Source organism: Charadrius vociferus, unplaced genomic scaffold (genome assembly GCF_000708025.1).
Source record: "Charadrius vociferus isolate BGI_N301 unplaced genomic scaffold, ASM70802v2 scaffold159, whole genome shotgun sequence".
Classification (NCBI taxonomy): Eukaryota; Metazoa; Chordata; class Aves; order Charadriiformes; family Charadriidae; genus Charadrius; species Charadrius vociferus.
In genome coordinates, this window is record NW_009649940.1 from 2745307 (window position 1) to 2763123 (window position 17817).

The 17817-nt window shown below is 37.2% G+C and overlaps 1 protein-coding gene across 1 annotated transcript in view; it reads right to left on the reverse strand.

The window, feature by feature from the left end:
• The window catches only part of INTU (inturned planar cell polarity protein), a 42943-nt gene extending 25934 nt beyond the window's left edge, over positions 1–17009 (reverse strand). Inside the window, exons 1-2 of the mRNA XM_009891429.1 lie at positions 16429–17009; positions 6164–6249 (exon numbers count right to left, since the gene is read on the reverse strand). Coding sequence (XP_009889731.1) covers positions 6164–6249; positions 16429–16906 — 564 coding nt within the window. The 5' untranslated portion in view covers positions 16907–17009. The remainder of the gene's footprint in view (positions 1–6163; positions 6250–16428) is intronic.
• Between the last annotated feature and the right edge of the window lie 808 nt (positions 17010–17817).

Sequence of the window (17817 nt, forward strand, 5' to 3'; positions counted from 1 at the left end):
TTCCTGCTGTTTCAAGAAAACCAATTATATATTCAGCATTACACAACCAGCTGTTATTAAGGACAAAGCCAGCTATTACATGCTCCGTGAACCATGTGAGTAAGCATGTGGTTTGGTGTGTTTTCATACCTAATTCTTATGGTTTTGAGACTGGAAAAATATACTTACTGCTCTGGGTTTGTTTGAATACAAAACCTATTACCACGCTTTTGAAACACACACAATATTTGACTTCTTTCAGAATGTCAGCACTTTGATAAGTATGTATCCTCAAGGCTCTTTCATGAGCATTTCCTTGCTATTTTGACTGCACTGACAGGTACGTTTGCACAGGAAAGTCAATTTACATTAGACTACAAAAGTCTGTAAATTTGTAATACTCAGTAGTGATTCTTTCAATCTGTCAACATTTTCACTACATTAACTTTTCTTCTTTTTAAACTGTAAAGTCAGCAAATAAGAGTTTTGTTGCCATATTTAACAATTGTACACAACTAGCAGGAAGCTTAAAATTGTTTACATCACTTGCTGCAGTCTTCAGAAGAAAAAAAAATAAGATCAAAGCACAAACACAGCATTATCTCAAAAAACCCCTTGAAGTTTAGATGATCAAGCTTACTTTGTCAAAAAATTACATGATGTTTACTATTCTTTTTTTCTTAAATAACATAAAACCCAGGAATTTTAGAATAAATGTGTATTTCCTGGCTCACAAGCAACACAAAATCCAAACTTGAGTGTGGAAATATGTTTCACAATTTGTTTTATAGACGTCCTTTTTATGAACACTGCCTCACAAAAATTATATTTTTTAGTTATGCCAGCAGTGATGGAATGAAAGAGTAATTTTTTTTTTGTGTGAATAAACACTTCATCCTAAGTATGAATGGAGGATATGTGAGAAATACATAGCTCTTGACTGAGCATAAAATGGTAATTTCCGAGAAGAATAAATTTATTTATTTTCTTGGATGACACCTGAGTTTTCATCATTGTTCAAAGTGACTGAAAATGTATCTGTTGGACTAAGTAGGCACGCTCTCAGTTCCCTCTTTCGTATGTTTTTACTCAGGATTGTTTGCCTGCCTTTAAGTATCCTTAACACGCCTATTGACTGGGAATTTTTAAACATAATACATCAGACCAAATCCTGCCTCTCTGTAAACTCAGTGACAGTTTAGCTTAATGATTGATGCAACAAAAAAGGTTTATATTTTCCCAGTTGCAATTAATTTGAAAAGCTGAAGCAGAAGTAATTTATACATTTAAATACAGATAATTGACATTTTCGTACTTGAGTATGTGTATACACATACTTAGAGAGAGGAGTGCCAGCAAGAAACAATGATGCTTTAACACACCCACTGCCTGTCAAACTAGATCGGAGAGAAGTGCCATCGTCGGCTCTTCCAGCTACAACATTTATGTCGCTGGCTGCCGCCTTCCCATTCTACTCTACTCCCTCCCAACACTTCTCATTAATCTTTTCCTCTCCTATTTTGGCTGCTATCAGCTTTTTTCACTTTTCCCATTCTCTGGAACAGCACTGCAGTCGATCCTGCTCTCCTGGCATATGCTACCACATCCTTTTCTGAAAGTAACTCATCCCTCACTCTCTCCTCATCATTTCAGTTTTGATTCATTACACTGCATATTAACGGGACTCGAGGAGCAGAAACATCCAGCTAAGAAGCAGCGGTTTTTTAAGACCCAGTAACTTGATCATTCACAGTTTTATACACGCATGTTTTCTTTCCTGGCATTCTGTGACTCAATTCTCTTTCTTTGTCACACCATCTGCATGTATTTCAGAGGGTTTTTCTCATACCCTGTTTAACTTCTTGCAGATTTCCACAAGGGTCAATAGTTATTTCTCTTAACTTGTACTACATCTTGTCTGTGGACACTTATTCACAACACTTAGGCTACAGTCTCTACACTAATGACGTACAGATGTAATTCTTGCTGCAGCCTTTAGTCTCTCAATTTAAAAAACAAACAAACCAACCCAAGACAACTCAGTTTGTCTTGTCTTAGAGACACAACCAAGAGCTGGTAACAAATAGGGCCAAACAACTTTAACTCTCTCTCCTCCTGCAGATACCTGTGCTGTCTCCCACATCACTGTGGGCAATATCACACCGCTCAGATTTGAAATCACTATTTTGAGAAAGGTGTCTCCGCACAATTTGACTACAAGTTCCTTTCCAAATCTTCTTGATTCTATCTGAGAGCTTGAAACACGACATTATCTGTTCCTCTTTACTTCTGTCCAAGTTCTAATCTATTCCCCGACTTTAAAAAAAATTGCTGTGAAAAATACTATCTAGTCTGGAAAATGCTGTAATAAAAAGTGACCAAGAGAATACATTTCTACATACCCTAAAAATTATTGGGTTTTTTTGTGGAGGAGAAATATATCATCATCCTAAGCAGTGCACAGGATCTGATTAAATATGTGACTACTGAAGTACCCTTTTATAAATACTGACTATGAAATCTTTCACAACTGATTCAATTTCTCCTAAAGAAAATCAGTTCAATGCACAGCAGAAAACAGAAAAGGAAATGAAATGAAGAATGGGAAAAGCACAGAAATATTAGTATTCCACCCTATAAATATATAGCATGCACACATTTGCAATATTTAGAGCAGTTCTCAAAAAGAATTTAGTCGAACTGCAGGAAGGCACTGATGAAGGCGACAGTAATAGCAAGCTATGAGGTACATAGATGGGGATTTTTCCACTAAGGAAATACGTGACAAAAGTGGAAAATGACAGAGCTCTCTAAAGTCATGCAATGATACGAAGGATAAGACATGGACAGGACTACTCATAATACAGGAACCTGGGGGTATGAAATGCACCTAATTTGATGGCAGTTTGAAGACCAGAAAAATGAACACAACACACAAATCAGTTATGTAAATCGCTGCTACAGGATGCTGCAGAGGGCAAAGAAATTTTAAGAACTAGATTAAGAAAGAAGGTGGTACAAACCTGTAAGTGATCCAGCAAGTCCCTGACTACTGACTGCTAGAAGCCAGAAAAGTATGATGGGAAGGTCACTCTGTATTTAATTTGGTTCTTAATACTCTTAAACATTTGCCAGTGCAAGAAACAGAAAATGTAGCTGTTATACTGTTGGTCTGACCCAGTAAGACACGCGTTCTGTTTATCTGCAAGAAAGCTGTGTGTCTTTGAATATGGATTTTATTATAGACAGAGCTGGTGGCATTGCCTGCCTTTTAAGATTGCCTGCCATTTCCTGTTCTGTTTTCCATGTGCTTATGGTTTGCACAACTGTAACTCAAAATTTCAGGCTGAAATTTCTGATTCTGAATGTCTGCCTCAAGCTGAATATTTTTAGAAAGTTTTGGGTAAAATGGTTCTGCAACTTCCGAGTATCAGGATAAGGAAAAGTATATACTTCTAGCATATTGTCCCCTTCCTATTCTGTCTTCTCTGGCTTGTGGTGATAGGAAACAGCAGCTATTTTGATTACAAAAATGTGAAATTGTATAGACTGAAGAATATAACTTTATCATATTATCTCAAGCATGGATTAAGCGGTATGCTTTGTCCTGTGACATTCAGTGACTGCTATAGAACTTCTAACTAAATGGGGTATCCACTGCTGATGCAGCATTTGGACTTCTATTGCTCAATAAATACACTAAATTAGCCCTTACATGCCTAGAAGCTAGTTTGCCTAAACTGAGGTAAGGAAAACAAAATTCTGGAAATATAATAATGATAGATGTTATGCGACATGCTGCAACTGAGAGAATCTGGGTGATTAGTTTTTGAAATTACTTCCAGTAATTTGTCACACTGAACCCAGAAAAGCAGTGATTTTGCTTATGTAAATAACTTATAACTACGGTAAAATGGCTTTAAACAGCATTTTTTAAAATATTTTGCAATATAAGATGAAAAAGAATACATTAACAATTTTGCTTGTGTAACAGCTGCCTTTATTACTAAATCTCAGAAACAGCAACCCTTACTTTCTTCAGCAGCATGAACACAGTGTTCTACACTGCAAAAACCCCACAACTCTGTATTTAAATTCTCCACTGGTCTATTTCAGCAATCACTCTTCTGGCTTGACTCAAACTGCACAGTATAAAAGGAATAATTGCACTTTAATAAAAGGTTTTGGAAAGCCAACATGACAAACAGTTATACATTTCAAGTAATCGCTGTCTACTTGACAGATTTACTGACAATGTAAACTTTAATGTTGCATTAGAATAACTACTATATAAAGGGTTGCATTGCATTTTAGCAACTAGTCATATATATACTCTAATCTAGCAAGGATACAATTAAATAAACTACATAATCTCTGCTTTTTTAATCATTCTGTATTTAATAACAGTTACAGCAACTCCGTATTTGGTCAAAGACAGGCAAGACAAGGTTTTTCTGCCATGGAGCTCTGCCAATACCTGACCACAACTCTGGTAGCTTAAGCAAGCTTCATACTGTCAAGTATCTTGGAAAGCTTCCTAAAATGACATGCTAGTACTCAATCTTACTGCAGTTGCAGATGTAGTTCTACAGGCACTTACACTTCGTAAGTTGCCAACAGAAGCATGTTTAACAAAACCTAAAGTTTCCACTTCTTTTTATCTCTGGACAGTAAAACCTTTCTATTATTATCACCTCGTATATTCTACCTGAAGAAAAACTACCAAGAGGTTACAGACACACTGTAAGAGACACTATAATTTTAACCTGCCTCATCTTACATGTACAAGTTGCAACTTTTACCTTGTGTTCCTGCCTACCAGGAAGTGGATTTAAGCAGAATAACTCAAAATACTTAATTTTACGCTACCAACAGCCTAGGTAATGAACATTCTCTTTGTTTAATCCTGAAATAGCTATCTAAGTCTTTATTAGTTATTCAGTTCTTCATTATGGCTCCAAAATTATTGTTCAGCTAGAAGAGAAGATATATGCAGTAGGTTTTGGGGGGGAAAGACACATTATTCATCAGGTCAGTTTTGGGTTTTTTTTTGGTTTTTTTTTTTTTTTGTATCACGGTAGATTACTGACTTCTATGAATCTTCATCACTATTCAGTTTTGAAAGATCTTAAAAGTATTTAAAAGCTCTTAAATACTCAAGAATTGATTTTTCTTTTTAAATATTAAAGCAGTATCAATTTCTCCATTTAAATAGTTTTAAATATCTTTAATAGCACTACTTGTTAATTGAGGTTTCTTTTTACTCTCTTGTGGTTGTGAGTCTTTTATATTGATGAAGAGATAATTACGTTATTCAACTATTTCTGTATCAGTTATTACTGTCTTAAGAACAGTCACTGACAAAAAAAGCCACTACTATTCTGCAGTTGACATATTTATTTTTAAGGTAGACATCAGTATCTTGCATACGTGCTATTGCCAGATTGCACATCTCCAGCCCTACTACCCACCAGCAACAAGGCATCACGACATTACAAACCTTGTCCTTCATTTGCTGAGATCAGTGTTCAAAATAACAGCTCTCAAAGAAACCATTATTGCCATCTTTGCCCATAACTACAACTATCGCTAGCTAAAAGTTTGTGCATGTCTCAAAGGAGTTACTTCCCTGTATTCAACAAGTAGTAATTAATTTTGATGCCAGCGGTAACATAGTAATAAAGTTGCTTTCTGAGCAGGAAAAGTAATGAAACTTGATTTTCCATATATGTATGTACTAGTTCTCATAGAGAAACATGAATACTCAGAATTCTGCAAGCGCAGAATACCTTGATTCTCACACTGGGCAAAAAAATCAGGTGTTATGGTTAGTCTAAACCTACAAGTATGCTGCTACCTCTTGCACTATCTTGCATATGCTTTCTAACTCTGACTGATGACAAACAGAATACGCAACAGCTGGACTGTGCCTAACGTCCCTTAATGGGACATTGGCTTGAGTCACTTACTTGCACCTTCCTGTTTTCAAAAAACTTACTAGAATTGAACTCGGAAATTTCTACTCAAAGTTTCACTGAAGTCAACCAACGTGTTAAAAAATTAGGTGGGGCAGTTCTAAGAAGAAGATTGTCTAAGTTCTGTTTCCTAAGGAAAAAAGGCTAGAAACAATATTAATTTTTACAGAGGACATTGGACATTGGGAATAAATGTTCAATAACTGTACCTGCATAGGACCTGGAATACAAGACAAAACCCTTTCTATGTTTTCAGAATTCACATCAACATCATTTACAGCAACAAGAGCATCTCCTGGAGAGAAAACAGACAAAAGCATGAGAAATTTAGATGGTATTACACCACAGTACAAAGCCAAACAGTTTTTGTTTTAAAAATGAATACAACATTCAAATAATCATAAATGTATTTTTGTTATGTTTAAGTAGACGGTTTCTCCATGCAACATTTACTATGTTTAGAAACATTAGTCTATTACCTCAATGTTCTTAAGGCTTTACTGACACGCTTGTATCATTTTACAAAAATAACTGGCAAAGCCTCTCCCCTCCATCCAGGCTTATATCACTTTTGTTACTTGATCAGAAACCCGAACAACTTCACCAATCAAGTTATGCCTAAGCAGTACTTTTTTCCCCTCTGAAACCACCTCTGTTCACCTGCCAATCCTTCTCCACTGCTACCTCTATTGATATAAACACTACTGTTTCCAAATGCATTCCAAACCTCACCCTTCCTGTAACAGCTTACAAATTCTTGGCCATCACTTGTAGCAGAGGTTTCAAGCGTTGGCTGAGCCTAACGATGGGAGAATCCCACCACCGCTCTCTTTGAAGCGGCCCTGGCAGTCACCATGCCCCTTAGTAACTCAGCTCCGTTCACTACACTGGCAGAAAACCATTCACTTTTCTGGCAGGTGATTTTTGTAACCCAGACGCTTGCTTAAGTAAGTGCTAGAGAAGACATTTCCTTTGAACGGAGGTGATTATTAATAGGACCTGACAGGATCCCATCCAGAGTATTCTCTACAATTCCATCTACTTGTGCTCAAGAAAAACAAAATCAAATGAGATCAGATACACAGAAGTAATACTGCAGTGACCACGGGAAACAGAGAACCAGTTTCTGTTGGTTAAAGAGAAGGTGAGTAAAGGCTATGTGTGAAAGCAGCTAGAGCAGAAATCAAAAGGTTCTGTAGTCTCAAGATAGAGAATTTCTAAAAACGTTTCCAATAAGGCTATCTAGGGTAAAATACCCAAGATAAGGCAACATAAATTTGTGAAACAAACGACAGGAAGTGACTGCCAGTAGCACCAGGATATAGGACTTCACGGTTCATTAGGTCCTTTCCAGTGCCAAATATTCCACTTCAGATAACAAAACAGGCCGTATTTTCTATGTGGTGCTTAGGGACAAGGTTTAGTGGTAGTTTTGGCAGGTTTAGGTTAATGGTTGGACTCCATGATTTTAAAGGTCCCTTCCAACCTAGACGATTCTGACTCTGTCTGATTTCCTTCGGTGGCACTTTCGGTTGTCTCCACTTTCCGCCCTAATGGGTGAAAAACTTGGTTAGTTTACAGCTTGTATCATCTTCTGTCTGTGGAAATGGAAGTATAAAAAAAAAAAAAAGAAACGAGCTTCTTACTTAACATTGAAAGTGACTTGATTCCAAGGTCATTCTTATTCCTTACAGGTGTAAAGTAAAAATACCGAGAGCTGCTCTGGAAGAGCAGATTGAAAACCAAGCCCAATGTTGCTTGAGCTGCACAAAGACTCCCTCAAAAAGTACCTCCACATCCTCTCCAAGATTATTAATATTAGCATTTAAAAGAGTGTAACATGTAACATGAGACACTTAATACATGACTGAAAAAAAGAAGAAAGGTTTAAGTGAGGTACTCTTTTCTTTCAAACTAGGTACTCTTGAGCTTTGTTTTCTAAGGAAATGAGGCTTCTACAATTGTACTATTAATAGCTTTGATACCAATACTAATTGTAAACAAAGCTAGAAGAGAAGGCACAAGTCACATTACATTCTATGAGTTCTCTTAATGGATTACTGGATAGAGAAGCCCCCTCCTTTTCCTTCCCTCTCAGGGACAGGCTCATCACTTGTCCTGTCTGGGCTCCAGGCTGGCCAGTCCGTACAAGGGAAGTTCCGAATCAGCCACCGCAAACACTGACTTACCCAAAAAGCTTTTAGAGGGCAGGAGAGGGAATGGTATTTAAGAGCAGTATGAGGTATTCCGATCAGTGGGGAAAGGCACGAGGGCAGGAGTTTTCTGACTGGCATAGCAAAGGATGTGGATATAATGTAAATCCAAAGACAGTTGGACAGTTCATTATTTCCTCTGTTCAGTTTTATTTATTATTTGTATCTACAATTATATCTCATCACGCTTAGGTGAGTCTTAATGAAAAAGGTGAAATAAACCAGCAGGTCCCTCACAAACAGGGTTGCTACACTTGCAACGTCCAGGGAATTACAGAAATTCCCAGAACACCCTAAGCAGATTAGAAGCTGGAATTGTGACATCGATCCTTTTGTTCTGCACGAGGACACGTGAAAAGCCAGAGGCAGCATTACAGCAGTATTCAACTACACCTGCAATAGAGAAGACCTCAGCCAGCTAGCAGCTGCAGCGCTCATCGCTCTTTCAGGCAGTATAAAGAGATTAGAAAAAAAGATATGGATTTGTAGCAAATGTGCTCCAAAGCCTTGACTTGGCAACAAAAATGTGCACAACTGCAGACATAAAGCACTGAAAAACTGTAAGGTTAAGTACATATTTCAAGTCTTCTGGGGAGAAGACTTGCTCAGCTCAAAGTAACAGTGATGATAATGACATGCATACTAAGGAAAAGAAGAATCTGTCTCTAGGGTCTATTTCCTGAGAATCTACTAAAGACAACAGAATCTGAAAGTTTAGAAGAATTCTGACAGTTTATCGTTACTTCTGTCTTCTACCTTGTTGTTAAATACCATCAAATACAACTGGAATTCTTCCCAGGTACTAGGTCGATTGCTCAAAATCAGTGCAAAACACAAGGCCAATGGGAGAAAGAACATTCTTCTTAACTTATCATCAGTAAGGAAATACAGAGTTGTCCCAAAATGCAAGCAAAATTCCTCTTTAATATACTAGATAACAACCAACTGCTGTTATTTTACATTAAAACAAAAGTCATTCCTACTCTTTCCTACAGCAAAACCAAGAAAAGATTAAGTTTTATTATACCTACAAAAATGTTATAATTCCTTGGAATTAAATTGTTTGTTTTTTTCTATTTCAAGTAATAGTAGCTCTCTCCCTAACCTCTGTGTTTCTTGATGTGCAGCACAGTAAAAGTTTTGGCCTATCAAATCTTCAATAAAACAACAATTCAAAGACAGGAAAGTTGAAAGTTAAACAGCATCTAAAAGCAACTCAGTAAATCCATGCCAGAGCCCCAGGACTTGAAAATTAGTAATCAAAAGCAGAGCATTCAGGCTACTCTAATATAACAAGAAGTTACAAACAGAATTACTACATTCTTTGTTGAAAACACTGTAGTACCATGTATTAATGATCATCATTCACAAATACAAGAGAATGCATAAATTGCTCTTGTACTAATCTGGAATGCTGTTTAAACAGAAGTTGTTTGTGTTCTGCTTGTTTTACTAGAGACATTACAAATTCTGTTGTAAAGACAACAGTAGAGTCATCTACTCCACCAAGACATTCAAACCTGCTGCACACATTTTGTGAAGACTTACACACCTTAGCACGTAAGGGAATATTTTTGAACCATGTCTTCCAGGGTGGAATATACAAAGACACTTTGAAAAGAAAAGATCCATCAGTATTTACATGTTACATACCCAAAGTGTTTTATTTATTCGACACCTAAGGTACATACGTAAAACTTCAAATGCATCAGTAAATATTTATTCCATTCAATTTGTAAAAATGTAATCATGCACCATAAATGGAACAGCTTTCCAGAAGACACAGCCAAAGCAGTCCTGTAAGGCTGCCTTCATTTTGCCAGAAAATACTCTGTCACTGTTAAAGAACTGCAACCTGATGTGCAAGTCAGAAAATCTACATTGATCAGTGTGGACTTTCCAGAATTGGGGGTGCGTGTGGCAGGGCGTTCGCCTTTTTTCCTTCTTTTCTTTTTGCCAAACACAACAGTATTCAAAGAGTAGAGACTAAGAAGGAACAGAATGAAAGACATCACTGGCACAATAGGAAGTATGTAAAATGATGAAAACAGAATATCGTAAAGCAGAACATGACCACAAGATCTGCCCAGTGTGATAATTAATGCCAGCAAAAGAGTTTATATATGCAAGTGTTCTTTTGTTAGAATTTCACATCTACACATTCTTTGAGAATTGTTTCCTCCCCTTCAGCAGTGGGAAAAACTAAGAGCAAGTGAGACTGACTTAGGTCTTCAGACGTTAAGGCCATAAAAAAAATAGCGCAAATATATAAAGTTTTATCTAATTACACTTAATGCTTCATCAATTTAGGTTAAATGAAATAAAATGGTAAATGGTGTTTGCAATTGTTTAAGATGATCTAACTTGATAATTTGCACAGGTAAATCAAAATTTTCCAAACGAAAATATTGCTCAATTTCAGATGTAGAGACACATTTCAGTAGCAGAGAGAAAAAAGTTGTAGAGATGGTACTGCAATACATTTTTCCATCATTCCTGTGCTCTATGAAGTGGGTGAAAAACCCCTTCAACTGACTTTTCTCAAGTACAGAGATCAGAGTGAACTTCTTCCTTTTTGCTGCAGTAGATCTATATACATACATAAACAAGAAGCATTTATATGAAATGTTGTTTTCAAACGATATAAAATGATGTAAAAATTTGCTTTTTTTGTTTTAGCTTTTTCAACAATATGGTTGCATGCAAAACTTTTACTGGATAATACTATATAGAATAGCACATAACTTGCTCTTATTGGCTTGCAGTTCTGCAAACCAGTAAGATCACTACTGTCTGTCATGAAAGTCACCAGCCTATACGTTAAAAGATGAAGAATGTTAGAACAAAGTCTCACTCAGTTCCAGTTTTAGAGACACTCAGCAACTGCAATAGAAGAAATAAATTTTCTTCAAGCAGCTCCAGGATATCAGACCTTGAGTCAATAAATTTATCTTTAGAAAAATACATTCTTCTTTAAAGGATAAAGCTTTTTTTTTTTTATGCCATAATAATGAATAATCAAGCTTTTGAGTTCTATCACTTATAAAAAGATTCTCAGTCCACAAAACCATAAGATGTTCCTATGTTCTCCACACAATGCCAAGCAGAACTTTATTTTACTAGAGTGATGGAACAGAGAGAGAAGAGAGACAGAAATTCTTTCCTATTTTCTTTGTTCTGTCTTTCCATCTTCCCATTAGAAAAGACCTCTCACATCCAGTTAGTATTAGCTAAGAACAGTGTATCTTGAGCTCAAACACCTAGTTTGCATACAGCTGATGAAATTATTCCAGTTTTTTTAAAGACAAAGTTTAGAAAAGTCTTTGGGACTGCTGACATCCCCAAAATGTTTATTTCAGAACTGCCTATCACTTTGCCGTATGACGCACAGGTCTATTACTTTTGTTAAACATCCACTCCCTAGAAATAAACCCGCAAGCACCATTTCTAAAGTAGATCACCTTTGCATTTAGCCAGGGAACACTGATGGGTAAGCAGATACCACTTCCATACTGTAATAGGAAGTGAACATTTTTGGCCGAATTAAAATCAGAACCACGTTGTTCACATGGGAGAGGACAGAGGACAATTTTCATGAAATCCTGATACTTACTTTCCTCTGCTCTTGGTAATGACTTGGTGGAAGTACTTATAAATGTTCACATATTCCTTTCCAAAAAAGGCAAAGTATGGGACACATTCTACTGAAGAAAGCCAGATCAATTACTTGCTTTATAAGTTAGCAGGCTGCTTTTACCCAAACCAATGCTGTTATGCTTCAAGAGGAGATTAAAAGAACATAAACGACATCCCAAACTCCACAGTGAGAACACAGCAAAGCTTACGCAAGCTCTGTATTTCTATCTTGCGTGCCCAACATGTCTACTTTGGAGAGCCTTTTCAAAAAGTGCACCATATATGGTGATTCCTCATGAAAATCTCAAACTCTCACAGTATTTTGGTCCTTTCAAGGACATTCTTCTGACAGGACTCTTAGTTCCATGGTCTGCAAATGGCAAGTTGCTTATTTTTACGGAAATGGATTACTGTTTTAAACAAGTTATCTATGCTATAAAAATTTAACAGATACACTTGGCTTTCTAGCAATGACTGCCTCTTTTACTAAAACCTCAGAACTCCAACAGCCATATCTGCATTTTTACTACTAAAATGAGCAGGTTACTACTTAAACATTTCTTTATTCAGGGAAAAAGAAATAACCCTCCCACATAACATCAACAGAATTACTGTATTAGAAACCCCTAGAAAACCATTTGTCGGTAAACGGGATTGGGATCTGGACCTTTCAACCGAAGCTTGCAACAGCAGCCTGCATCTTTTGCATACTTGTTCAAAACTGGATTATTATAGCCCATCTTTAACATAATCCAAGATTAATCCCTGTCCCTAGGTAGTTTTCACCCTTTTTGTGAGACTTGTACCTACCGATCAGGGGGTTCATGCAAACCGTTAAGATAGTCAGTGATGAGAGCAGTAAGAACAGAAGATAATTTCAAAGAGGGTAACAATGGTACGCTCTGCTAGTGAAAAGAGCTTTCTTGTGTTTTCAGTGTCATTGGAATTACTTCTCCATTTTGACTAAAGATGATGATCATCAGCATTTATAAGTATCCCCTGCTGTGAATCGGATAGGTTTCAATTTGAAGAGAGAGAAAAAAAAAAAAAAATTATAATGGCATTTCCTGTCACAACCCTTATTTGCCTGGATCTAAAAGTGAATATTTCGCAGAGCTTTTTATCTTTGAAGATACACTCAAAGATGAGACTAGTAAGTTCTACATAGCAGACCAACCTTTGCATATTGTTAATAATAAACTCAAGCAAGAAAAACAATTTGCCAAAAAACCAAAAGACACTTGAGAAACATGAGATAAAAGCACTGTATTTCATCTTAACCAAAATGAAAGTGACAGCAAGAATATAAAAATCAATGAGGGCTTTTTTGTTTTGAAAATTTAAGATGGATGCCAAACGGCTAAATATAAAAAAAAGATAAATGAACTGATAAACAACACATGGATAGAATGGCATCTTTTTAGAGTTACAAAGCAGCAGGGTTTTTTTAGCTCGCAAAACTGTTGTATTTACTTTCATATGGTCAGTGCCTGCATTCTACTTGGTTAATAAAGTACAGCAACAAGACTTATGACTTCCATATGCAATCTTAAAAAAAAAATTAAAGTGTAGTGCACAAATAATAAACAGATGTTTTAACTGTTCAAAGCTATAAGGGATACACATTTCAGAATAATTTGAAGAAGCCACCTGACGAAAGTGATTATTTAGGGGCAGGGAGAGCAGTTATTTCTACTAAAAATGTTAAAGCAATAACCACTTTCTGTTTATTCAGAATGAAAAATCACAAGAGTTTAGTCTCCCTTATGATTCAACCCTGATAGCCATTTAAGTGGTGACCATGCTTATCACTGACAAATTAACTAATTTGCCAATGAAAATACAAAGTAATCAGTAACTTGGTTATTATTTAACATATTACAAACCCAAGTCTTGGGAAAAATAATCTAGAAAGCTCAAATTTTAAACAAGATGGGAGAGTGAGAACTCTCAGTTGGGCATTACTGGCAGGATTTTGGTAGCAGGGTGCTGCAGGAGGGACCCACGTGGCAGGAGGTCACAAGCCACCTTGTGCTGCTCATAGCCAATTCTGAAGCTGGTGTAAGCAACTTTCCACGTACCAAAACATCGCCTAGCCAGGGGAGCCATGGCACCTCTACTCAAACGTATTTAAGAGCAGCAGTCACTAGGGGAAGGGTTGTAGCCCATGGAGGGGACCCATCCCTCAAGAGCTGTGGCCTGCAGAGGATTCACGCTGTAGCAGAGGAAAACACGTAAGAAGCAAGCAGCAGCAGAAGGAAAACATCTCACACGCAATCCAACCCTCCTGTGGTCTATTAAAATATTAAAAAGCAAAACAAGAACAGGTTGATATCTACGCATATGCAGGTCAATGAAGATGAACAAAGTTATAACCCACCCAGCCAGCAGGCATCCCGCTATACTGATGAGGCATTCCTCATTTGTGATGACTCAGGAAGTTGCTAACTTTTGTGCAACAGCTTCATTTTTATACTGACCACAGAACTATTCTTTACTGATTGCTTCCACAATTCACAAGAGGATTCCTAAAACTTACTTTTAACAATAGGAAAAGCAAAGTTCTACTGTATTTTTCTTGAACGTTCTGAACACTTCAGACCCTGTGAGGATCTCAGGAGGCCATCTACTGAACCACAGCTGCTTCCCAATCAGGCTTTGGGTGTATACCATAGCTATCCCATCCTCTGATGTGCAGTGCAGAAGCAGTAAACCAGACAGTTTTTTGACCAGAACGAAATTTTTGTTACTGTATATTCTTTATGCAGATAGCACTGAAACCTGAGCATCTCATTAATGCAAAGCATCTCTATTTCTAGACACCACATAAAAATTCCAGAGTACTTAGTGTTCACTACAGATATATAATTTGAAAGTATTTTTATATGAAAATTATACATTTCATACTGTTGGCACAGAATACAACTCAGTTTCCCAGTTAAGAGCTGAATAACTGCAGTATGCTTAAAAGTATGTTTCCAATGTGCAAAACCAAGGCAATATTGGTTGATGATAGCCTAGCACATATTAAACTGCTAGACTCTTTAGATTAGTTTAAATGTTCTTCTATTTAAAACAAAACAAAAACCCCACAGTTTTTGTCCTCACTAGCTCTGGGAAGCATTAAGTGCTGCAGATGAAGTACCATCTCCTTTTAGGAGGTTAACTTTATCTCCCAGATCTGGTTTTTGCCTACACTGTTCTGACTTCACACCTGCTCTTACAAACATGCAGTTATATACAAATTTGTGTCGCAAAATTAACTTACAGGTTATAAATACCCACTGTTACACTAATTACATTAAATACCATTAAGTAGATCAAGCTGAAACTCCCTCCCTCCTCCCCCTCATTCTGCATCCCCCACTTCTGGACTAATCAGTTCTTTCTGGTAAAATCTGAAAGTTATCCAATTCTCCCTCTGGAGTATTCTTCAGCATCCCTACCAAAAACATGTGCTAGAAGAATCAGCTAGTCAAAGCACGATTTGCCTTTTTACACACACAACATTGGAATTTCAAAAGCGCTTATGCTGTCTTTGTGGGATTTGTGCTACTACACTATTAAGATTTTCATGATCTTCTAACCAACATCGTATCTTCGCTCTCTCCATACAAGGGACCAACTTCAAGGGTAATTAGACAACCTTCCACCCGTTACAGATGCAGGCTAGCTATCTCACATTTACTGTCTCTGACGTTGGGGTCTTGCGAGTGCCGAGTCCTCTTAATGGCCTCTTGATGCTTGATGTGGGAGTATTTCTGCTCCTTCACCACTGGCCACAGAAGTTCATTCCCCTCTGTTATTCACGCTGCTGTGCTTCTCAGCTCTTCTGTGCCCCAAGGTTAACTTACTACACCAGCAAAAACTAGACCGGCAATTTTTCTTCTGGGTTAGTTTTCTGCCAGGTTATTTAGTTGCATCAGCTCATGGAAGTGTCTGACAAGAGCCAAACCAACACAAAGGAGAGCTGCTATACTGGCTTACTGCCTCCTCAAACTGCAGTCCCACTATGTAGTTAGAGGCCGCCTGATCACAACTGCTGAAGAAGCAGCTGTTATACTTGCTAAACAGGAGAATATCCAAACAAGGCTGTGCAGAAAGCTTGTAACATATGAATGTATCTTAATATTTTTTCCTCATTTTTATGGTACAAGATCCATTTAAAGCGCATACAGGAAAGCTTTTTATTTAAGGAGGATGCTGTGGAAAAGAATAAAAACAAAACACAATATTTGGCAGACTATAGCTTTTCCCCAGTCCCATTTACCTACTGAGCAAATTCTGCATTAAAGGTGGTGTGGGGGGGGTATTTGTTGCTCCAAGTTCAAGCTGCTCAATCCTTGTATGCTTAAAGGATAGTCATCTCCTTACTATACTAACACCTTCTAGTTTATGTTATATGTTCTTAAAACTAATAATATAGTAAAACTAAATAGGTAACAAAACATCAGATGCAATGACATTTATTTAAAATAATCCCTCAAGAACTGACAAAATAGTTGTTGTAAGTAATTGCTTATGTCTCAGGAATATTCAAGTCAGCTGCCTCAAAACCAAAATAAATTAAAAATCATCATTTTAAAGGAGGAGTGCAGAACTTAACTATTCATTCAATTACTTACCAATCAAGATTTGACCCGTTTTCACTGCTGAACTACCTGGCACCAAGCCATGTACTACAAGCTTCTCTTCACCAATTCCTCTGTTGACTTTATCCTTCCTGCCTTGTTTTTCGGCTCTTCTGCTGCTCCATGAAGACTGATGGACAATCCCTACCAAGGTCTCCAGCAGCCTGTGCTGCTCATCTTCTCCAGCACTGTACAGTTTTCTGGGATTTACATAAACACATACATCTTTGTATTTTTGCTGAACAGTGACACCCATTTTCTGAGCGGACTGGTGTTTCAATATGGAAGTAGGACCAGTGGAGTGCACATTACAGCTTCCACTGCCTTTCTTACCAGAATGCTTTGGTAAAAGATTCTTCTTTTTTAATATTTTGGTCAACTTCTTCAGTTCATACTTTCTTTCTTTTCGTGATCCCTCCTGAATAACTTCAGCTTCATTTTCACGAAACCTGACATGATTCACTGCCGGCATTTCTGGACAGCTGTTCTGAAGCAGAGTTTCTTCTTCACTTTCACTCAATTCTAAATAAAACAATTCCCCATTTTTCTGCACACCATCCAACCATTCAGGCTCAAGGTCACTGGGAAAGAAAGAAGAATCATCAGTGACAGTTCTGATACAGAAGACTGCTATGCAAGTGACATCTGATTACTTCAAGTAGGGAGGGGACATGAAGCATGCAAGAACAAATAGGAAAAAAAAAAAAAGAGTTGCCTCCTGAAATATTGAAAGCTCAACTGCTTTAAGTTTGCCGTGATGGTAAGAGCTCTTCTCAGACAAATGATGGATATGTCAAGGAAAGGCATCCCTCCCAGGCATTAAAAGAATTTCTTCAAATGCCTTACGAGAAAGCAGCCACTGCAAAAAGCAATGTTCCCTTTTCTGAAAACAAACAAAAAAAACCCACCCCAAAATTATTTTGTTCATATACGAGTTTTAATTAGTAGTTACATTCAAGGACACAATGGGGCTTTCTCTTAGAGAAAAAAAAAAAAGTCATCCTATTTGTTTTCTCTCACTTAAGCATTTATAAGAAGAATTGTACTGCAAGCCCTTCGGAAAGACAAGATTAACATTTTAAAATCGCCTCAATATAACAAAAAACTACACCAACATGAAACCTAGGTGATGCTTTCTAAGACAAAATTCAAAATAGCATACACAAGCTCCCATGCAAAAACACACAACAAAAAAGTAGAGGCAGCACTAGAAAAAGTTCAGCAGCTGGAGTGGATCACTTGAAATCACTAGCAGCAAGCTGCTGCAAAGAAAAGGCAACACAGCTACAGGATGTATTAACAGGAGTCCCATCTGCAGAGCACAAAAAATTTTTTGTCCTAATTTGGCAATGGCGATGTGTCAACCATGTCCAGTTTTGGATA